Source organism: Electrona antarctica (genome assembly GCF_951216825.1).
Source record: "Electrona antarctica genome assembly, chromosome: 20".
Lineage (NCBI taxonomy): Eukaryota > Metazoa > Chordata > Actinopteri > Myctophiformes > Myctophidae > Electrona > Electrona antarctica.
Window position 1 is genome coordinate 9,576,933 of NC_136801.1, and position 23,670 is coordinate 9,600,602.

General features: G+C 42.9%; 1 protein-coding gene across 1 annotated transcript in view; it reads left to right on the plus strand.

The window, feature by feature from the left end:
* The window catches only part of ppp1r16a (protein phosphatase 1, regulatory subunit 16A), a 32,234-nt gene extending 12,469 nt beyond the window's left edge, over nucleotides 1–19,765 (plus strand). The window contains exons 2-11 of the mRNA XM_079489714.1: nucleotides 2,913–4,182; nucleotides 7,290–7,360; nucleotides 10,208–10,353; nucleotides 10,617–10,720; nucleotides 12,461–12,585; nucleotides 12,725–12,850; nucleotides 13,176–13,251; nucleotides 15,282–15,411; nucleotides 16,121–16,283; nucleotides 17,015–19,765. Of these exons, the coding sequence (XP_079345840.1) occupies nucleotides 3,936–4,182; nucleotides 7,290–7,360; nucleotides 10,208–10,353; nucleotides 10,617–10,720; nucleotides 12,461–12,585; nucleotides 12,725–12,850; nucleotides 13,176–13,251; nucleotides 15,282–15,411; nucleotides 16,121–16,283; nucleotides 17,015–17,566 (1,740 nt within the window). The 5' untranslated portion in view covers nucleotides 2,913–3,935 and the 3' untranslated portion in view covers nucleotides 17,567–19,765. The remainder of the gene's footprint in view (nucleotides 1–2,912; nucleotides 4,183–7,289; nucleotides 7,361–10,207; nucleotides 10,354–10,616; nucleotides 10,721–12,460; nucleotides 12,586–12,724; nucleotides 12,851–13,175; nucleotides 13,252–15,281; nucleotides 15,412–16,120; nucleotides 16,284–17,014) is intronic.
* The last annotated feature ends 3,905 nt before the right edge of the window (nucleotides 19,766–23,670 follow it).

The window sequence follows — 23,670 nt, forward strand, 5'->3', positions numbered from 1 at the left end:
TTATTTGCCATAATCATATTAACTTAGCGTTGGGGGGTACGTCAGCTAGGTCGGGAGGTAACGGGGTGCACGGCCAAAAACGTTGGGGGACCACTGCCCTAGCCCATTAAACCTAAGCCAAAAGGGCAACCCACTAGCCTGCTGAGCAGAATTTAACTAGAAAAAGTGCCCTTCTGGGCACAGGTCTCCACCAGGAGGATAGGAGTGTGTGTGATGTTTGGCAAAATGTTTAGGAGTAATATAAACATGTTTTTTTGTTTGTTTGTTTTTTTGCAACAATTTTCTTCATTTTGTTGAGGAAATGCAGAGTGCCTGGTGGCACTATAATAGGCCAATGTGAAAAGGGTGCCATTTCTTCATACACCTTTGATGGCAATTGGATGATTTGAGGCATTTTGTTCCAAAAATGTGTTTTGCAATCAACCTGTTGGTGGCGCTATAACAGGCCGATGTGAAAAGGGTGGGATATATTCCTCAGCCTAGTAAGAAAATGTGTGAAAGATTTCACATAAATTGCATGCTGCGTTCATGATTTGAGGCTTTTGTTCAAAACGGGGCAATCTTGCAAACTGTGAAAGCCAATTATAGCCAATTAGGATGGAATATGAAATATCGGACAGATCTGACTTAAACACATGACTATAGAGATACTGTGTAACGATTTGTGAGATTTTTGGACAGAATCTGGAGGAGTAATATAAAAAAATGTGTTTTACAAAAGTCAGCCTCCTGGTGGCGCTATAAAAGGCAGATGCGGAAAATGCAGGTCAAAGGTTTGTCCTTGGCCTCTAAGGAGTGTGCATGCAACGTTTTACGCAGATCGGTGCAGTTTTAGGTAAAAAAATGGAAAAGCTGCCTCATGGTGGGGCTATAACAGGCCGTTCTGGAAAATGTGGGGCAGAGGTTCATCGTTGGCATCCAGGGAGTGTGTGTGCAAAGTTTGGCATCGACCGGGTTAACGGTGCCGGAGATTAGCTGGTAACGGACGGACGGAAGGACGGACGGACGGACACACACACACACACACACACACACGGACGGAGTGCAAAACATACTCTCTCCCCATGCCTTCGGCCTGGTGGAGACAAAAACCATACCATGCTAATTAACAATACACTACTCCTACAGTATAACATATCACCAATGGCAGCTTATCAGTTAATAAAAAAAGAGTTTGTCACAGTTTTGAGCTTCACTAGTCACTACCCAAACATTAACATTCCAGCGTTTCTTCCAGCAGTCTTTCTGAAGCTGGGTAAGTGTAAAGACATTATCCCTCTAATACAACAGCTAAAGTTCCTAAGGGATTGCTGCAAGTTTCCTTCCCTTCACCCTTCAAAGCCCCACAAAACGCCCAAATCATGTTTCCCTTTTCATTTTTTCCCTGTTGTTGAAAAGTCTCTACAGAGAGGAGATTAGCCTAGCGACACTGTGACTTAACCCCACCTGTTCTTCTGAGTGCTTTAATTGCAGGAGGCAAAGTCGAACTATTTCAAACCTTTCCTTTTGCCCTTTAAGAAAAGATGTAGATTAGAACTCTCTGGTCTTATATAAGGAAGATAAGGTTTTCAGATTATCAACACATCAAATTAATATGTTCATACCTACCTATATCTGGCGCTGGTGTGGCGTAAACTCTTGTTTATCTTGGTAAATTTATTCCAGTAATCTTTGTCGCTGGCCACGAATTCATGGGTCTATGGGGAAATGATAACCTATTGCCTGAATCTAAGGAAATCCTTACATTGTTGGCACTGACAAAAGAGAGGCTAGGTACATACAAATAGTAACCTACTGTAACACCAAGACTGTCCCCGGAGCAGGTCTAATACATAATGATTATGAAAGTTTAACCTACAACTCAAGATACTGTATAGACTTCACTCTATATGTGAGTGACTAGTGTGAGTATATGCCGGCTTGTCTTTGCCTTAATTAGTGACCTCAGCTAAAATAATGCCACTTGACCTGCTGCCACTACACAGTATACCCAGGCTTGTTTTATGCACCAGTAGTCACATTATGCACACTGTCAGTCCGTCAGTCGACCAGGGTTCCTTCAGTTTCAAGGTGTTCCTGCAGTCTATAAAGAGGCCTGTAAAAAATGGCACGAACAACTTAAAGCCTGATTTATGTATACACGAATGCATCGCTTTCATCTTGTTGATCTGAGTATAAATCAGGCATAAGACCTTTTTATGAGGAATCCTTGTAACCTAACCTAGCTATTACAAGTTCCCCATTGGTCTGTTTGCTTCCCTGTCAGGTGATTTACGGCGAGCTGTGATCGTCTCGATACCAGACCCCCTCTTTTTGCATATGGATGGAGTTGGGTTATGCGCGTTAATCCAGCCTGCCACTGCCTTGTAAATTCACTCTCCCTATCTCTCTGAGTGTGTGTCTAGTTGACCTTCCTCTCAGCGCTTGCAGGCCTCGGACCTAAATAATGGATGAAGTACCTGGAAAGAGCGGAGCATGCAAGCCCTGTTGCAACCTGCCTGGCAGCAAGAGGGAGAGAGAGAGAGAGAGAGAGAGGGAGGGTGGCCCCTTGTGCGACGGAGGCTATCGCGGTTAGAGAACTTTGCACCGAACTGCGGGCGCACACTAACCGTTAAACCCACTTCCTTAAAACGTGACTGTCTCGCTCAAGTCCTGCCCAGCCAGCCAGCGTGCATGCTGGCGGCAACGCCGCACCACCTCTTACTGCAGGGCATGTCAATCATTAATGAAAAGCCTCCCACCGTCTCCGGTTTCCTCCGGGAGAGGAGTGGGAGAGGAGGGAGTTGTGAGGAGGAGGGAGGAGGGGGGCGTAGCGGTTAAAGATAACAGGATTAGTGGCACGGTGGCGTGTATACATTATTCTGTAATTGTAACGCAGCACTCTCATTCTCTTTTCTCTTTCTCCTTCCCAGGTGTGAAATTAAAACAAAAGGAGACTAGGGAGGAATGAATGAATCCCTGAGAACCCAAGTTGTTTTTGCACCAAGCCCTCTACTTCTCCTGGAGAGACGTCAAAGTAGTTGAGAGAAACTACAACAACAAGCCGCCTTATGGAATAACCCTGTAACCTCTGGCGTCACTGAATCGAGCCTTGTGCGGCCCGGTGAATGTTCCCTTTTTGTAGCCCCATTCCTGGTGGAGTTACACCTCTGCAGCCTTCTTAAGAATGTGTGAGCTGGATCTTCCTGGCTCACGAGGTAGCAGTTAGGATGTATACACTCACTGTACATGCAGACATTCAACTGTATTATGTCTGAGGATGTTTTCTCCTAGGTTCAGTGTTCTTTCGGATCTAAGTCGTGGACATGTTTAAGCACCACTATGGATTGGACGGTGGTTCAGTCTTGGACTGAGGAGCAGTAATGTCTCTCTGTGTCTCACTCCAGTCCAGTGGATTATAGGCCCAGATACCTACAGATGACATGGATGGCAGGAATGAGAGACTGTTTCACTCCACACCTTGGATGGCTCTGGCTAAGACTCGTAACCATCTTCTTATCTCGAGGGAGAGATAAGGGGACGTCATCAGTACCTTTATTCTTGTTTTACAGGAAGGAAAATGAGTTCCTGGAACATGGAGACGAGACGAGAAGCTGACACTATTTTTCTTGCCGCTTATCTCTGGAACCATGGAGATATATGTGACGTGACCGTGTAAAAGTTATGCTTTGGATTGGATTTATCCTGCTTTGATAATTAGCCCAGTTCATTAATTTCGAGCACATTTGTTAGTTTTTTTTTATTCGTACCCCCTCTCACGTTAACCCCAGGTGTTTTGGGCCTAACACAAGGACCCAGTGTAGGGGAACCGGGGTAGACGTCATTTATAGAATCGTGACCCCGGTTTTGCAAGTGCACTGGAAAAGCGTGGAAGTGGGGGAGTTCGGTTAGGAGAGCACTGAGTGGCGGCGAGAGGCGGTGGACTCGCACGGGACATGGCGTCGGAGCACGGCGAACTGCTGGCCGAAATGGCCACCGTGGGCCGTCTGAGCGCCACCGACCGGCTGAAGCACGCGCAGAAGCGGCGCGTGCAGCAGCTGAAGGGATGGGCCCAGATGGAGAAGGACTCCGCCCGGGGCTCCAGAGCCAAGGCGGACAGAAAGAAGCCGCGCACCTCCAGAGTAAAGTTCCCCAACGCCATCACGCTGCTGGAGGCCGCCTCACGCAACGACCTGGAGGAGGGTGAGGGTGACGTGCATGCGTGCACAGACTGCACACACACACACACACACACACACACACACACACACACACACACACACACACGGGGTTTTGACTGGCTGTTAACTCTCCCAACGCCCAGGACGAAGTTCTTTGTCCTTCTATTAGTAACGCCCGACACCCAGGACCAAGTATTGTCCAAAAGACGAAGTTTATTGATATGAGAACGGATCGCATGGCTCCATAGCCCAGGAGCGTCTGTTGGAAAAACTCCCTCCCCTGTTTAGCTGATGAAAACGAAAATCTTAAAACATTAATAATTAATAATCTAAATCATCCCGTCTAATTATGAAAAAAGATCCTGTGTTCGACGGTCGATCGACTCTAGAGTGGTGTGGCTATTGTTAGCTGCATATAATGTAATGGATTAAATAACCCCGGGCAATTAAAGTGTTAAACTCGTTACTGGGCCACCATGTGAAACACAACCTAATACTTGCACTTGAACCAAGCCAAAGCCTCTGAGAACCATGTGAACTGTTCAGCTCAGTCATTAGGTGATATTTAGTGAGAGATGCAGTAAAACTCGGCGGTTGACCCACTAAAGGTAGTGGTACGGCTTTAACCTGTTTTGGACATATAGGCTTAGAAGAAGAAGTCCTTTTTTGCACACCTACTGACTCTGAGTGGACAGGTGCGTCAGAGTAATGAACTTGACTAGGGAAAAAAGGGGGAATCCGGCACACTGTCTGCACTTACAAATGTATAGAGGCTGATTCTAAAAAAAGCTTTCTGAAAACTTTGTCCAACATTATCATTATCATTGTTGTATGTTGCCATACAGCATATTTATTTTGAAGACAGTGTGCGGGACATGGCATAGGCGAAATGTTTCCAAAACGTTCCAAAATAGCCAATCTACTGTATGCTCAGAACTTGATGCAAGTGTGACACGTGAGATTTCTAGATGGCCTGTTTTCATTGCATGACAAATCACACGGATACATCATCGTTTTCAAACTTATCAGGCTAGGCGTTTGCTTTCAATGGCTTTATTGTCTCTGTCTCTTGGCTCTGGGATGAAGGCATGTGTGCACTCATGCACGACACGTGTGCACACACAGATTACATGCAGCCAAATGATAATCCTAACTACTATCTTGTAATGGCTGTTGAATATGTGCCGGGTGCAGTACTCGGTTCAGACTAGTCATTGGTCCGACAAACGACAACCTACCTCAAACCCAGAGTAGTATAAAAGAGAGTAATGACACTCCCGTTGACTAGGCACCCGCTTTGCGGCGAGATCAAAGCGTGTCACCACTCTCTTACTACATTACTCTGCTCAAACCCTAACCTAACCATAACCGCAAGCACGGGAGCAGCGCATGTTCGAGCAGTTCCTGCATGTCGGACTAATGCTCCGTTGGAATTACGTGCGGAAGTATAATTTATGTTCATAAAGAAGAGTCTCTACCTAGTGAGTCAAAGGCGTATGTCTTTTGTTTTACTACCTTTTGTCAGGGCCAAAGATTTCCATACTAACCCTTTTCTGGTTTATTAGGGTTAAGACAGATTTGATTAGGGATGAACTGCTAGCAGAAAGGTTAGTGGTTAGTGTGCCAGACCATACCACACATACCATACCATAGTGACCATACTACACCTTCCGTGTAGACTGTCCCTGGACCAGGGGTCAGCAACCTTTTAGACATGAAGTGCTTTCATTTTCTTAATAGTCAGTGTGCCATATCAACAAAGTATAATTATGTCACCAATTCAACATAAATGCTGTAACAACATTTTCCAACATTTTCTTTCACATGTACAGGACATTGTACTGATCATTCGAGCAATAACCCTTCCTATCTCCCAGTCTCCCACCCCATCTTATTCAAAGTTCAAAGTTTGCATAGTCTGTCCTGGACATAGGCCTACAGCAGCTTTGCTTGATCTTTGAAAGACCCCTCATGTTTACTCTTAAGTGGGCGCTTAATACTGGACGTTCAAACATCATTTTCAAGACATAAACAAAATCATAGTTGTCTGTGTGGGCTGGAAGGCCAAACATAAATTTTAGCTTACATTGTCATTTTAGCTATTGTTCCCTGAGCCAGAACTGAGGCAGTGTTATTGTGCAATTATTGCGAGCTGGCATGTGACATACTGTAAGGAAAGCTACAGGTTTTGAGGTGTAAAACTAAATAAAATCACACCTGTGTGTAGTGAGGGGCTCTTTACCAACCATTATCTTACATCATCGCGATATCATAACATAACATCATATGCCGATTTGCTCAGTGACAGACAAAAAAAACTCTGTTCATTGTTAATGGCATTTAATGTTTGTGTTAGTGACAAAACAAACATTAAACTCTGTCCATTGTCAATGGCATTTTTGTCTAGACAAGACCAACATTAAACCTGTATACCGGTATAGGAGGGGCTAGCGTCCCTCAATAATAGACTGTGTGAATAAGATGAAGGATTGCATGCAAGAGGTAATTTGCTTGCAGATGCGTGGGAACCTGAATGAATTGAATACATGTAATGAAATCACACCCGTGTGAAGTGAGGGGCCCTCTCATCGTACATCATCATGTCGTAACATAGACACTAAGCCGATTTGCTTAGACACTATGACGGAAAATTCTCCATTAATTTTCAATGGGAATTTAATGTTTGTGTAAAACGAAAATAGCTGAGCGCCCCTCAAAAAAGAGGGGGAAAATCCTGTCTCACACTCAAACGGGCAGCAATTAACGTGCCTAGTAATTCATTTTCAATGAGACCCGCGTTTCCTTTCTGTACGCGTGGAGAAGACGAGGGGGCGACAACACAAGCGTATTTGCGTGGGCGTGGTCCCGTGAAATTGTCGCGTGCGTGCACACGCCCCGCGACTAACCAGACATGGATTCTGTTGAGCCTTTTGTTTACGCTTGCCTTGCCCCTCTTGAGCAGACCTGTCGTTGATCCAGGCGACAACGTCTGCATTTAGGGATTTTGAGATTAGTTGTGGTTAGGGATAGCTTGAGCCAGCAGGTTGAGTAAAAGGGGTATTTCTAATGAAACATTCCTTTTGATGTCGCCATAAAGACGCAAAGTAAACGTGTCTGTGTTCTTTATAGTGAGGCAGCTGCTTAACAGTGGAGTCAGCCCAGACCTGTTCAATGAGGATGGACTCACAGCCCTGCATCAGGTACACACACACACACACACACACACACACACACACACACACACACACACACACACACTACTATACTTATGAGGATACCAATATCAATGAATAATACAATGCGTCGCGTGATGAGCTTGTAATTTAATCGGCTATTTTTCGTGCACGACCCTGGCATGCAACGCAGCATAAATCAGGCATAACTCCAACCACTAAAACCTAACCTCCTAAATGTCCAATCCTAACCACAACCTGAATCTTTTCCTAATTGTAAAGCTAAATAGTTTTAAACCATAAAACCACAATTTCTCTTCGGAGGACCCGAAAATTAACAAATTCTACTATATTGTTGTTATAATATATGCACGCACTCATGCCCCAGAAGTTGGCATTTATACTCTTGACTCTCTGTATCAAATGTACACACATACACATCCATGCATCAACTATATTGTTGTTATAATATATGCACGCACGCATGCCCCAGAAGTTGGCATTTATACTCTGACTCTCTGTATCAAATGTACACACATACACATCCATGCATCAACTATATTGTTGTTATAATATATGCACGCACGCATGCCCCAGAAGTTGGCATTTATACTCTTGACTCTCTGTATCAAATGTACACACATACACATTCATGCATCAAACGCATACATGCGGGACGTGGCTACCCGCACAGTTTAACGGTAACAATAGTGACTGAGGCGGCAGGTCACCTTTTGTGTAGCACGAGTTTATGTTGTGAGCGGTCATGGCTTTGAGCACACTAAGTGCTGTTTGCCTTTTATTTTGTCTGGGCCTCATACTTATCTGAAGTGCGTTTACATGAACACACAGATGCATTCCCACAATGTTAGTCACCAGTCAGAGGGCCAGGCCGGCTGCCTGCTTACATTCCTGTCCTGGGTTGAAGGCGAGGGAACCCCTTCACCGCACTACCATGTTGAATTTATTTAAGGGATAGTTTTTTTTTTTTTGCACATGCCAAGCTTGTTGGCCAGTACATCTACTGCAGGGGTGTCCAAATTGCAGCCCGTAGGCCAAATGTGGCCCTGGGATGAATTTTATACGGCCCACAGCTTCATACCTAAATTGTATTATGAACGGTCCGGCCAACAAGTTTCTTTTATTTTTTTTATAATATTTTCAATTTTGGTAGACAAACAACCCCACATATACCCCACCCTTCCCGGTTCCATCACAAAATAAGACAACAACAACAAAAGCAACAATAATAAAACCATAAACCATGATAATAAAAAAAGGGGATATAAATAATAAATGAATAAAATAAGAAATAATAAAATAAATACAATAAAAATTGCCTTTTACTAGATTAAGGGGCTACACAGTGCACCAACCAGACTCTAACCAGACAGTAGTACAATAAGGAAAATAGGTTACCACACATCCAATTATCAGTATAAAACATGACAAGCAAAAATGAAGGGAAACAGAAAATTGACATGTAGGAAAACCCTTAACAGCTAGGATACAGCATCAAAGGATAGTGAAAGGGTGAATTCAATGAAAGGGGACCAAGCCTTTACAAATTTCTGGCGAGATTTGTACCTGTTGTCCAACAAGTTTTTTTAACCTGGGCATTTCCCATAGTATAATTTGTCACTGTTCCTTGTTCCTTGTATTTTGTTTTTTATCTTGCTTGTCTGGTTACATTTTGTATTGTGACATATTGCTGAAAAAGGCTGAGTTACACTTTTTGTTCACAGAACACACCTGACAAAACACCATTGATATTAAACATTGATAGTGATAGTTGAATAGAATCGTTTAAATGCGATGCATATGTATGTGTTATAGTCCAAAGGTACATTATGTCAGGAGATGTAGTTGACCCTTGGGTGTTTTAATATTTTCTAATATGGCCCTCTTTGAAAAAAGTTTGGACACTCCTGATCTACTGGCTAGCTAGCTGACCCCATTCTTTGCCATTAGCCTCCCACAAAAATGTTAACAAGATTCCAGACATTTCTCAGTGACCGTAGTGGAGGGGACTATTTGACGAGAATCTTTGGGATGTATGATATCAAACTCAAATAAGAATAAATAATGGAACGCTCCCTTTCAAGGATGTTTAACGCCTGATGTTTAATACCTTCACTGCCAAAGCAACAATAAAGTGGGGTCCCCTCCAGGGAACCTTGGGGGGCAAACTGGGTTAATATATACCGGTAGTACAAAAATCTGTTTAACACTACGAATTCAACACTACGAATATACATCGTCTATTTGAATCGGCTATATAGCTGACCTACAGGCTACACACCCTCAACGCATTGCGATGCGACGCGTTGTGGGCTTGTGGATCAGCAATTTCCAAAGAAATCTTGACAAGAAAAAGTTTGAAGAACACTGCATTAGCATATATACACATTGTGTCAGCATGTGTCTGTCTGCCTCTATGTCTATTTACGTATACAGTATGAACATGTGAACTGTGACATGTCTTTCAGGGGTCATCGCCATCCTGGCTTGTGGTGGACATTACCAGAAACATATAAAGAACTATAGACTGGAATGTAACTCTGAGAGTGCACAAATGGAACCAAATGGTATGGGTCCATTTGGTTCCATTTGTGCACTCTCCGAGTTATGGGGGTCCTCGGAGAGTTAGAGAACCACTGTCATAGTGGACTCCTAATATGCCATAGTAACTCAGTGTCATGTATATTCTGAGGAAAATATTGAGACTGACATTCAGTAATTGGGTCTTAGGAACATTTTAATTATGTGTAAAAAGACAATTTTGCCACGGACAAGACCAAGTTTTAGCCACAGACACGTTTGTCTGTGTACGAACATATTGATGACATATTGATGATGTCTTTCTCTGGCCAGTGCTGTATCGATGACTTTGTGGAGGTGGTGCAGTGCCTGCTGGATGCAGGTGCCACTGTCAATGCCTGTGACAGTGAGCTGTGGACGCCGCTGCATGCTGCTGCCACCTGTGGACACACAGGGCTAGTGCAGCTCCTTGTGCAAGCGTGAGTGTATTCATCAACTCCAATACAGTTCTTTCTTTCCACTGTAAACTGGGAGTCTTTTTGGAGTATCTAGTTTACATACAAACAAACACAATGCAAATGTGGCTGCAATTTGACTTTCAAAAATATCGTGTGAGTAATATGTGAATATGTTGCTTGAGTACTACTCTAATGTTGTCGTGTGTGCGTGTGCTTGTGCCCGTGTGTGTGTGTGTGTGTGTGTGTGTGTGTGTGTGTGTGTGTGTGTGTGTGTGTGTTCTCAGTGGTGCTAACCTGCTGGCTGTCAATGCCGATGGCAACATGCCGTATGACCTCTGTGAGGACGAGGCCACTTTGGAGCTGCTGGAGATAGTTATGGCTGAACAGGGTCAGTAAAACAGGCCGTACCCTCGCTAAGGCTGTGTATCCACCAACGTGTTCCCAGCTAAAAACGCCAAGGCACTCACCTAAAAAGCTTCCAAACGCCCGAGTCTAAAGTATTTCACCGAGCGAGCACAAAACGGACATTCTGCGCCTCATCACATTGCTGGCGTTACCAAAGAACGCGTTGCTCCCGTTGTAACGATTAAAAACATGTGCTGTGCTCGGAGGAAAAACGTCTTGTCTTGGTGGACACGGGCCCTAAAGACATTATAGGTTTCGCCGTTCTGAACCACATGCCAACATGTCTAAAACGCATACAGTACATCGCCAGTATACTCAATAGAATACATCCACGTTATGTCTGAATACGTAGCAGGTGTGCTTCCTCTGTTTGCCTCCTTGGCCGTGCTTACTGGGCTACACTACAGTCAATACTACACTGAAAAGAAAAAAAACAGAGGTGGAAATCCAAAAGTAAATAAACTTGCAAGACATTTGGCTCAAGAACACATTTCTTTAAAGGACCACTTCACCACTTTTCAACATCTCTTCATATAATTGGTCCTCACTAATGTTCATGATAAAACACCACCATTTTTTCATCATTAGGCAGATTTTTTTTTAAACAAGATTTGTTTTAAAATATATTTAGATTTGTATTATCGTGAGAACGATGGCTTCAACTTTTGCATTGCAACTTTTCAGGAAAAGAAAGCCTGCCGTTTCTATTAGCTTGGATTCACCATCGATGATGTCACTGGTGGACGGGTTTCTGAACTGCCCACAGCCTTCCTATGAGACACAGACTGAGTAGGAAAATTAGTTAGGACCAATTATAGGAAGAGAAGTTGAAGTGGTGAAGTGGTCCTTTAATCTTCCTGCTGCTAATGCGTTTTGGCCTTCACCAGGGCAGGAGCAATAAAGAAGTGCATACTTGTGCGAGCCAAATGTCATGCATGTTTGTTTACTTTAGTAGTGCCACTATTTGACCTCCTGTGCTTTCTTAAAACATCCACATGTATTTTCCATGCCCACTCGACTGCCAGGCAGAGCTACAGTACCTCCCTGGAACAAACGATAACCAGAACAACCCAGTAACAAGAATTTACAACATTTAGTAGAAAAGTAGCAAAGCAATATGCACACTGGAAGGAAATGTCCCGTTCCCGTTGAACCCTACAAACCCTCCCGCGCACTCAGATCAGCCAACGCAGGAAAGCTGGAAGTACCCTCACTAAAACGCCGGGACAACGCTCCACACGTCCCAAACTCTTCTCCCTTCTGGCCCTAAAACTGTGGAATGCACTCCCAGTTGCAATCAGAACTGCAGCATCACTCCCAATCTTCCCGCCGTAGTCTGAAGACCCACCTTTTCAGACTCCATCATGGCCCATAGCACTTATCCTACCTCCTTAGATAGCACTTTTAGACTTCGATAGCATTTGAAACAGACTTATAGCATGTCATGTAGACAGCACAATAATTGCATTGTATGTAGTCATAGCACATCATAGTACATATGTATAGCATAGTATAGTGTATATATGTATAGTTTATATGTATAGTGTCATTATATAGATATGTTCTAGTTACGTTCTTAGCTTACGCATGTTTCATGATAAATGCATTTTATATATGTGATGTATTCCCATGCTTTTGTTCTTGCCTAATGTAAGTCGCTCTGGATTAAGAGCGTCTGCTAAATGCCTAAATTGTAAATTGTTCCGTCTTTCTGTCTGTGTAGGGATAACTCAGGACCGGATAGATGAATGCCGGGGGGCTAAAGAGACGGAGATGTTGACAGATATCCGGGCTCGGGTTGAGAGTGGAGTGGACATAAATGCTCAGGACGATAATGGATCATCTCTGGTGAGGCACAAGGAAATGCATTGCATTCGTAAACAACACGTAGCATCAAATGCATCTGGTATCGATCAAGTATTTTAACTCTTGATTGTATTGTAAGGATTTGTGTATATTCAGCCGTATTTTCACATGTCTTGTCCAGCTGCACATAGCGGCTGCTAACGGCTACATGTCTGTGGCGGAGTTCCTGCTGGAGCACAAGGGTGAAGTGGAGGTGAAGGATGCTGATGGCTGGACACCGCTGCATGCCGCGGCCTGCTGGGGACAGGTTGGTTTCTGTGTGTGTGTGTGTGTGTGTGTGTGTGTGTGTGTGTGTGTGTGTGTGTGTGTCACTACTATACTTATGAGGATACCAATAATACAATGCATCGTGTGATGAGCATGTAATTTATTCTGCTATTTTTGGTGCATGTGCACGTTTGTGTATATAATTTCTATATGAATTTCTGTCCATTCTGAATGTTTGTTTATTCTGTGATCAGCGTTTCCAATGGTGCAACACACAATATGAGCAAAATATGAGCATATTGTGCTTAAAATCTTGGTGTGTTCTTACATAACCAGTCCATGGCATTGCTGTATTCTTTGTTTAGATCCAGATGGTGGAGCTGTTGGTTGCTCACGAGGCCAGTCTCAACACCAAGTCTGTCCTGGAGGAGACTCCTCTAGGTAATAGACCCCGCCCTGCTACTATATGCTACTATATAGTTTTTAAACCTACTTAAAGTGTACAGCTAAAGGCCCAAATACAGCTGGAGGATGACAGCAGGGGTCCCGAGTGCTCGGGGTCGTATACTAGGTGTATCCTTCTACTCGTCATCAAATTGCATTAGCTGTATGAAACTATAATAGGTCCATATTCAAGTGAAATTGCATTTCCCATGAAAGAGAATAGCTTTTTGATAGTTTTTTTATTTATTTATTTTATTTTATCATTGAAATAATTAACACTTGTATCATAATGAATCCATCCATGAGAGTTGCAGGATGTGTTGTATGTCACACACACTGTGGTTTTTATGGAGATTGACTTATATCACTGTTTCAAAGACATACTGGTATAGGCTTTGTACATGCAGCCAGAAAATCAAGGTTCTAGCCAGGATTTGTATTATCACATCATTGCTGTTGGGTGGAAACCTCATGTGTGTCCAAAACGGTACATTTTCAGGATTTAAAAAAGTGGTAAGAATAAACGTTCCTACAAGTTCAAAACGTGATGCATTTTGAGCTTGTAGATCGGCTATTTTTGATACATTTGTGTGGCACTGGACTGTACTATGACAAAATAGGGCATTAAATAACATATAATAACATATCTAAATTTGGCGATAAGAAGTTTCTGCCCGACAGCTACGAGCGACAGGCACTTACAATACAGCTGTGTTAACACTGCACTGAAATTCCCTCCAAGTTACATGAATTCTACTGCCAGTGCCTGCAATGTTGGCACAGCTGTATTGTAAGTGCATGTGACAATTACAAAAAAATAACGTTGGCAACAACAGACATTTTTCAAATTCAGAAATGAAAGAAATGTAAAGAATTGTGAGACGACCTTGAGACTCCCCCACACTCTGACTCATTGGGTCCAAGTCCTGTCGTTTTACACATGTCTCCCCTCTCTCTGCCCTCAGCTTCCTGTTTTGCTACACTCCTATCTAAAAGGAAAAACAACAAAACCAAAAATAACCCTTACTAAACACTCACACACTGCCGAACCGTACCGCCTGGGCAAAAGGTTTGAGAGATCTACAAGTTCACAACGTATTGTGATGCGACGTGTTGTGAACTGTAGATCATTGCGGTGCAACGTGTTGGGTGCTTGTAGATCGGCTATTTTCAAGATAATGGTTTGTGGAAATTGAATTAAAGCTACACTATGTAACCTTCATGTTCTACCCCAGATTTGAACCTTTGTGTCTCCTGTACAAGTCCTGCATTTTTAGTACTGAGCGTCTGAGCCTGACTGCTTGCTATGAGGAGAAATGTAATTTTGAAAAATAAAACGGGTGTCAAAGATCGTGTCCAACCAGACACAGGATCTAAATGTCTCAATAGAAGAGCAGGGAGACCCAATACAACCACCCCAACATCAATACGTTATATTGTATTAACATGCTATACCTATACCATACAGATTGAATAATAAATATATCAAAAATCACACAAACAAAGTTACATAACATAATACAGCTTTAAGATATGTGGAGAAATACCTCCCTCTGTTGGATGAGGAACTGAGGAGACTTTGTCTCCCTGTCAATATTTTCTTCCCACACTCCCTCGACTGTAATAAATTAAGCTACAGTATATTTAATTAGTTTCCATAATACAATATGCAGATGTATTACATGATTAAGCATACAATTGCAGGTAGTGCTGAGGCCAGTCACATCAGTGAAAATGATTAGAGACGAAAAGAAGAAGAAAAAACAAAAGTGAATTGAGGCTCATAATTCTTCGACAAAGTTCAGCTCTAATCTTGCCAGTACCTTATTTGAATTAATTCATTATTAATCTCACAATGTCTAGCAAATTTACATCCAAAACACACACCCAACACAACCCATCCCCTTACAGCATTTATTGACACTCATTTTAAAGATGGAATCTTCTTCTAGTGCCATCACGCTGACACGAAACAACTGTAAACCAAATAAACAAGCACAATGTGTTGTTGTGATTTTTTTCATCAGATGTGTGCGCTGATGAGGAGGTGAGGGCCAGACTGATGGACCTGAAGCACAAACATGATGCCATTATGAAGAGCCAGGACCGACAGAAAGGGACCCTGCAGAGACGAGCTTCTAGTGCCGGAAGCCGAGGGTGAGGAGGAGGGACAGGGGGATTGTTTTAGGTAGACCGCATTAATCCCCAAAATTCAGTTTCGGCTTCACCCAGCTAAGCCTGCTCAGATGGTCATGATGAGCGCTCCGTGGGGGAGCAGCTAGGCGCCATGTCCACTGAGAACGACTTTTGAGCTGAGGAGCACTTTGGATATCATGTTAGGCTTTCTGCCACAGTATTTGGTAGTATTTGACAGTATTTACGAAAAGCAAAGTTTCCATGAACAAAAAATTATCAAGCATACAAGACAGTCTATAGATCTACATACATTTATACACACACACATACATATGCGTACACACTGTACCATTCTATTCTATCCTATATATATATATATATATATATATATATATATATATATATAATATATATATTTTTTTTTATTATTATTATATCTGTTTTAAACATTTTTTAAACTTGTTCCAAGTTTCACATTTTTTCAATGAATCTCTGCATTTGTTCCACAGGATAACTTCTTTGACTGAAACACAGTGGTATCTTGCACTGGTCCTCACTAACGGCTGATTAAACATACATACTCCTCAGATCATAATGACTCTCTCTTCTGGAACAACCTCTGGATGTTCTATATTACAATGATCAACTATATTATAGTTGATCATTGTAAAAAAGAAAGTATAGCAGTTGCCTCATGACTATAACGCCATGTCTCTGGTGCATTATGCAGTAAGGTGGTCCGTCGTGTGAGCGTCAACGAGCGCTCCAGTCTGTACCGGCGGGAGCATCACAAGGAGGCCATAGTGTGGAAGGAGCGAGGCCGGCAGCCCGAGCCGCAGGACGACGACGAGGACAGACAGACGGACAACGAGCTGCACCAGCACGCCACCATGGTCAGTGTGGACTGAGCCGGCTTTTTGAAACGTGTTAGCTAGAAATGAGCTATTATTATAACCCTTGTTTAACTAGTAAAATACATTCATTGAGACAAAGTCTCTTTTGCTAGGTAACAGCTACTGGGACTACATCTCTGACGTTTGCTTTTTGTTGTTTCAATTTATGTCTATCTGCTGTCCCCAAAATGATATGTATTTGGCTGTGGACTGGACCCCCATCTGAAAATACTTTGTGCCAAGGACCCCCAGAGAAGATAGGTCAACATTTGTTGAAACATTTTGAAAATGCAGGGACTTAATTGTTGTTCATTTTACTTAACCTGACTCCACCAGATGGAAGACGTTTGCTTTACATTTGTTTCAAAACGTACTTCCATCTGGGACCACTGTAGCCCAATCGCTGAAGAAGGTGGGCCCTTTTCTTTCTCAAGCTACTTGGCAGGTGATTAGCAGATCCAGCCTGTAGCTTCCGCTGATTGCTCCGAACTGCGGCTGGTTCGGTTCATCGCTACTGCCTCAGCGATTCCAGATGGAGCCTGTGTTGTGAACTTGTGAATCAATACCGCCCCCATCTGGCAGAGTTAGGTTGCATTTTACTGGGATCTGCCTGAAACCCCTCAAGGACCACTGGTGGACCACACCTGTAGAACCACTGGTTTAAAACGTATTACCCTGGCCTGCTGCTTTACTCTGGCCTGATCATGTTGAATGCTCTCCACCATCTCCAGGTTGCTAGTGCCGGAGCCATGTCTCGCCTGGAGGACGGAGGAGGGTTATCAGAGAGGAAGATTTCGTCCACCCTGGGGAATGGAGCGACGGATGTATCGCTGGCCTCCGCCGTCCCTGGTGAGCTGTGGGTGGGTGGAGGCCTGTCCGAGCGCAGTGCCTCCTACGAGCTGTGTCCCGCGACAGCGTCCGGTTCGCTCGCCGGGTCCAGAGAGGCAGGCGGGGCGGACAACATGAGCCGGGAGAAATCCCACCACACCCTGGCCGACCTGAAACGCCAGCGGGCGGCCGCCAAGCTCAACAAGTACCCGGCGCCGCAACCGCCGTTAGCCCCTCCCCCTGCAGAGGAGGAGCCTTCCGTTCCGCAGGGCGAGGGGGTGACGCCGCAGCCTCAGACCCCACAAGATGTCCAAAGCACTCCCAGCACTGAACGGGTGGCCACCCCCAGCGTGGTGTACTTCACTCCAGCCAGTGGAGACCCTCCACTGTTGAAACTGAGAGCCCCCGAGGAGGACCCTCCCAACACCAAGGAGCCCTGCTGTGGACTCATGTAGACACACCACAACAAACTCAGCCCTTACACACAAACACAAAGAAGAACACATGTTTGACACTCAAAAGTAGTGTTTCTCAAACTTTTTCATGTCAAGGACACCTAAATTAATATGCATTTGGCCATGGACCCCCATCTGAAAATATTTTGTGCCAGGTACCCTCATAGAAGATGTGTATTCTTAAAATGTTTCAAAAATATTCCATATTTTTCTAAAGAAAATCAAGATCGTTTGAAAATAAAAAACTACAAGCTCACAGCGTGTCACATGGCGATATGTTGTGAGCTTGTAGATCAGCTATTTTCGATTAGCCGATCTTTAACCCTGTTTTAGGGTTAAAGTGGTAAAACTGTATTTAATGCTAAAATAACTATATAAGTATTTTGCTGTGGGCCCCCTGGAACCCCCTCAAGGACCTCTGAGGGTCTCCGTACTAAAGTGGCAAAACAATTTTGAAACTTCTGAACAGCTTTTTTCTTTTTCTTTTTTGTGTTTCATTTCTCTTCGAGAGAATTGCCACATTTCTTATCACATGCTACTGAAAGTTTGGCCTGTGCTGCATTTCAGCAAATAATTAAGTTTGTTCTTTGACCATTTTCATGATCATTTCCCCTCTGAATTGGCATCATTTTCATTTTAAGTGTCAAGAGTCAAGTTGTTTTGCATTTTTTTTAGGTGACAATCAGACCAAATGAATGAGATTTGCAGTTTATGATTGACTGAATGTAATTAGAGGGATGTGTATATACTGTAATCTCTAGGTCCAGAAAATGAAGTTAATTAAAGCAGGGATGAAGGCTGTTTTTCTTTTTTGTAAATTACTGATACAAAAGGTACCCGATTTTCATTTATTTATCCTATTTATTATTAAAGGGGTAGGATGGTTGAGATTCCTGAGAGATGATAGTTTATTTGGTCTGCATTTGCATCACATTTACACACACACGCATGTAAAGTAGTAGCATTTACATGCTTGATCTGATTTTTGGTTTTGTTTATTTAAATAGTGAACTGATTCAGGACTAAAAAGTCTACATTTTGATAGTTAATGGTGCAATTTATAAATGAAGGGTTTATCTGAAAGATTTTTTTGACAGATTCTATATTGAAATGGTTGTTCAGTGTTCAAACCGTCAAGATAAGCTCTTTTGGCATTTCTGGTATGTTTATTTCCTGTGTCCTATGAAGGCTAGAATCAAATTATTTATTCCATCTGTTGCGGTTGTTCAAACTGTACCGTTCCTGGTAAACTTTTGGCACAAAACATTTCAAGTGTGACAGATGTTATCGAAGATTCACTATGTTATACGTACATGTCACTGTCGAACCCTTAGAGTGTATATATAGACATAATGACAAGCTTGTCAAGTATTGGTGCCTTAGGTTTGACTGCTGGCAGACTTTGCACAAAGTTTCACATTGAGGTGGGGTATAGTAAGCTGCTAAATTTCACCCTGGCTGTCTGAACTTGCCCTGAGGCTTAATCTTTACAACTGTTTTTCAACGTCCAAGGGGTCCACTCAAATGTACCCTTAAGGGTTCAAATGGAGCCAAATGGAGCCATTCTCTAATCTTTGGGAACCCCAATCTACACTGTACAATTAACTTAAATTAACTTGCAGAACGTACAGAACCAAATAGACATGCCTTTTGGTTCTGTTGTATGCTCTCTAGTAACAGGCCTGTAAGGGTCTGTTTGGACCACCTGGTGGTCCCCGGACCCAACATTGAGAACCAGTGATCCATAAGTCATCGCATGAACCTTTTGACAAAAATGAACGAAATGTATTTTTAAATGAGTGTTAGAGCAGGGTCATGCGACAAAGTGCAAATTAGCCCCTGATTTGTATTTGGTTGTGCATCGTGCTTGCACTGAAAATAGATTTACAAGCTCACAACGCATGTGTTGTGAGACACTGGTGTGCAAATAAGTATGAATCGGGCATTACTTGCTCCATATGGATTCCACACTGATGATGATGATGCACTCTTTTTCTTTCGTGGTCACATTACATGTTTTTGCCGGTTTGTGATTTGTACTTACTGTCTGTACAGTTTGTGTCTGACTCTACTGTCTGTACAAAAGAAAAGAAAAATGTTTGTCATGTTTTGTGTTAATGATTTTTGTATTGATTCTTTTTTTTTTTTGTAATGTAAAATGTTATATTACCTGGTCTTAAAGTGTGATATTATAACTTATTACTTGTATACTGGCTATTTTTGGAGCTAACAAAGTAATTTAGTGAGCTTGTGACATGTCACGCCACGCTGTCATTTTGAATCCCTGGACGAGGTGGTAAGAGGTGAGCAGGACACGTGAAGTGACACAGGCTCCCTCAACAATGTTTCTGTCAATGTGCCCTTAAGCAAGGCACGCAACTTCCACCTGTACCAGTTACGGCCTTTTTGTGTGGGAAGCGACTGACTCCTAGTAATTCATTTTCAATGGGAGGTGAGGGTTATTGTAGAGGGGTGTGGGCAGGCAATCTGACGGGCGTAGCGACAAGCGGGCGTGTTCCCGTGAAATTGTGGTGTAACACGTTCCTCCTCGTCTCACGCACAAAGCCCTCTATACAGTATGTGCTCATTAGCCTATATGTATGCAACAGTCCTCCATGTTGATGTGACATAAGAATATGTGGGTAAGGTTAACCACTTAAACCCTCTAGTCTTAATGATGAAATGGACCTGAGTTACAACTGTACTTGGACCGCTTTTCCATCTTCAACAAATCTTTTCACCAAAAATAGCCGATCTACAATTAATCTCCAAAGGTCGTAGATCTGCAATTTTTTAGCTAATGTTCCCTTTGGAATAGGCATGCTGGGGTTCAAGTGGTTAATATGATTTCCGTTATTTTTATTTTTTGTACTTGAAACAGTGAGAAGCCTTGCATTGGAATAAACATAAGGATAAAAAAACAAAATGTTAATGTTACATGCTACGAATCAGGCCCTATAACCTCTTTTATCTGACTGACTGTACAGAATGATAAGTTATAGCTTGACTGTCTTTCAACAGTTTTTCACCAGTTTCTGTTTTTCATTTTCTTTCATCTAGAGTGCACAGCTACCTGTGAAGTACAGAGAATGCATGGAGGTAAGTAAATTCACTGGGGAACAATCGAAGTTTGGGCCACTCACAAAGCATGTTTCATGTTCTGAGTCTGACCAGGCTTCTCAACTGTGTCTCAGGGGAGTAAAATGGCATCAGATACAGTTTTAGTTTATGTTATGTCAAAGAGGAGTTGGATTCTTTTGTAGTCTATTTTGATGGATTTGGGGAACAGAAATTGACTGCACATGGACAGGGAAGATGTTGGGAATGTCTACCCCTTGTGGGGAACACCTAACATTACACTTTCCAAGCATCTTGGCTGTCTATCCAGCAAATCACCTGTGCTTTTTTTCTGTTTTGGATGCAACATGTGTGTGTGTGTGTCTTTTTGTGGATCTACTGCATGTGCACCTTTTATATGTGTAACCTTTATGTGTACAATCCTATGGTACAATCACTTCAAGTTTTCCTTCCTTATATCTGTCTGTGAGTGAGGGCCTCCCTCAGTAAAAGTATATACACTGTTAGTAAAAGCATATGAGCCTGCACTGCACTGCCATCACACACACAACCTCTCTCTTAAAGGAACTTTTTTTAAACATATCTCCATATATGTGCTCACTGACAGATTGTATCATTTCTGTCAACTCATTCTGTATGCCAGAGGTGGGCTGCAGTGCTAGCCCAGGATAGCGTGTATAGATTCACCTGCCGATGGCCTCATTTGGAGAGATTTCAAGCTAACAGCCTTTCTCTTTCTGGAATGCTTTTAACATGTTAAAAAATCCATGGTTGTGCAACAAATCAAATCTTCTGCAATTTCCCTATTTCTCCCATGCAGGAAACTACCACATTTCATAAATTAAGTCATAATCATGTGCAAGGACCTAACAGCAGTAACACACAACTGGGATCTAAAACCGAAAAAACTAAATTATATAAGTGATACATGTTTATGAATGTTCTCAAAATTATAAATAAATCAACATGTTAATTTGTTAATTGTATGTTAATTTGTTGCACAAGACTCCTATGGTGTGAAGAGCCCTAGAAGTTCTTATTGCATCCTTTGTTCGTTTCTTTGTTGTTATTATATAATTCTGTGGTGGTGTGTGTATGGCAGGGAAACAAGGGTCAATTATGTCAACCCACAGTCTGACACCAATCAGAATCTACAGTATTTTATAAACTCAAAGGTTGTCAGCTGTGCATGATATATGGAGATAAGGTTGAAATGTTTTGTACCAGTGCATATTGGATGTGGCCACGGTCTAGACAAGAGGCTGAAAAGGCTGAAAGGCTCTCTGTTAGGTGGAAGAAGTAGCCGATTACTACTCGTAAAAGTAAAAGTAGCGATACATATGTGCATTGGCGCACTGTAAGCTTGTACATCGGCTATTTTCGAATGGACAAAGTATCTACAAAGTAACTTGTAAGTTGTAACAAAAGTTTTCCCAATATTGTAAAGTAAAAATTGCAATATTTGCCTCTGAGATAAAGTGGAGTAGAAATGTAAAGTGAAAACTGTTACATGTACATATCCTCAAGTAAAGTAAAAAATACCTCAACAAAGTTAAGTGCAGTAGGCCAGAGGTAGCCTGGCTAATAAGCCAGACCGAATCAGCCGTTGGCAAAAAAAAATTGCCTGCCGGCGGATTACGGTCTGGAGAGGCTCAATTGTACGCCCATTTCCTACACCAGAGAACTGGTGTGGCCAATCGGGACACGGTATGCAATATGGGCGGGCTTTGATACAGCGACGTTCAATGCTTGAGACCTTTGACTGACAGTAGCTCTAACCAATTTCCTCAAAGAGAAAATGTTTGAACCCGCCCCCCCGGGAAACAAGATCCATACACAGCATCTCCAGACTCAAATACCACACGACAGTGTGATTTGAGTCTGGCTTATTAGCCAGGCTAGGCCAGAGGTTCCCAATCTTTTTATACTGAAATACCACCTAAAACAAGAACTGATTAATTATCAGTTAATTACCAGTGGCTGCCTTATATCTCCAGAATTGTGCTATAAAATGTAAATATTTTTGTATTTTTGTATTGATCTAATCCGGTGTGCACATGACGACGTGCACATGATGTGCACAACGGATTTTAATTGCCTTGTATTTGTCACAATGGCCATAAATGGCACAACCTCTAGACTTTGGTGTCAAGCAGGTGGCACTGAATGAGGTAACACATTCGGGCCGACCTCCGCGGGGACTCCCGGTGGACCCGGCGATCCGCGGACCCTCGCGATTTTGACACGAGAGATGTTCTTTGTACCTGCCAAGCCAATGTCAACACTACAACCGACAGCTGTGCGTGAGGAGCGACATATAATGGCTTGGAGAATATGCTACGTGAGAGTGCACAAATACAACCAAATACAAAACATTTGTATTTCCATCAGAGTTTATTGTTATAAAAGGGTCCTTTGGTTCCATTTGTAGTAGGCTAAGGTTACACAGTTACAGAGTCACCTCAACAGATCCTGTTGTTGGTACTGTTAAATCAGCAGGTGTGCTCCGGTGTGCTCTGCTTTGCTGCTCCGCGGCGGCAGCACCGCTAGTGCGACCGTTTCGACTATGGCATTAAACGTGTCTGGTTGCGTCCCCCCATCTATGGGTTTCGTAGAAAGGCAGCCACGGTGGCACAGCTGGTAGTGCTGTCGCCTCACAGCTAGAAGGTCCTGGGTTCGATTCCCGCTGGGGACGCTGTGGGTGCTGGGGGCATGTTCCCTCCTCCGCGTCATCAGTACCCATAACCGAGGTGGGGTTGGCGAAAGGGCCTTTCTGTGTGGAGTTTGCATGTTCTCCACGTGTCCCCTAGGGTAGGTACCCTCACAAAAAACATGCAGTAATCCTGGTCTCTAAACTGCCTCCCCCTGGTCAGCCGGGGCGCCTGATGGAGGGGAAAGGAACTGGTTGGAATAACGTGTTCCTTCCTTCCTGTTATCCAACGCACCTGTCCTTTGTAGGTGTGCAGAAGTAGCCTGGCTAATAAGCCAGACTAATATCACACAACACTGTCGCGGTATATTAGTCT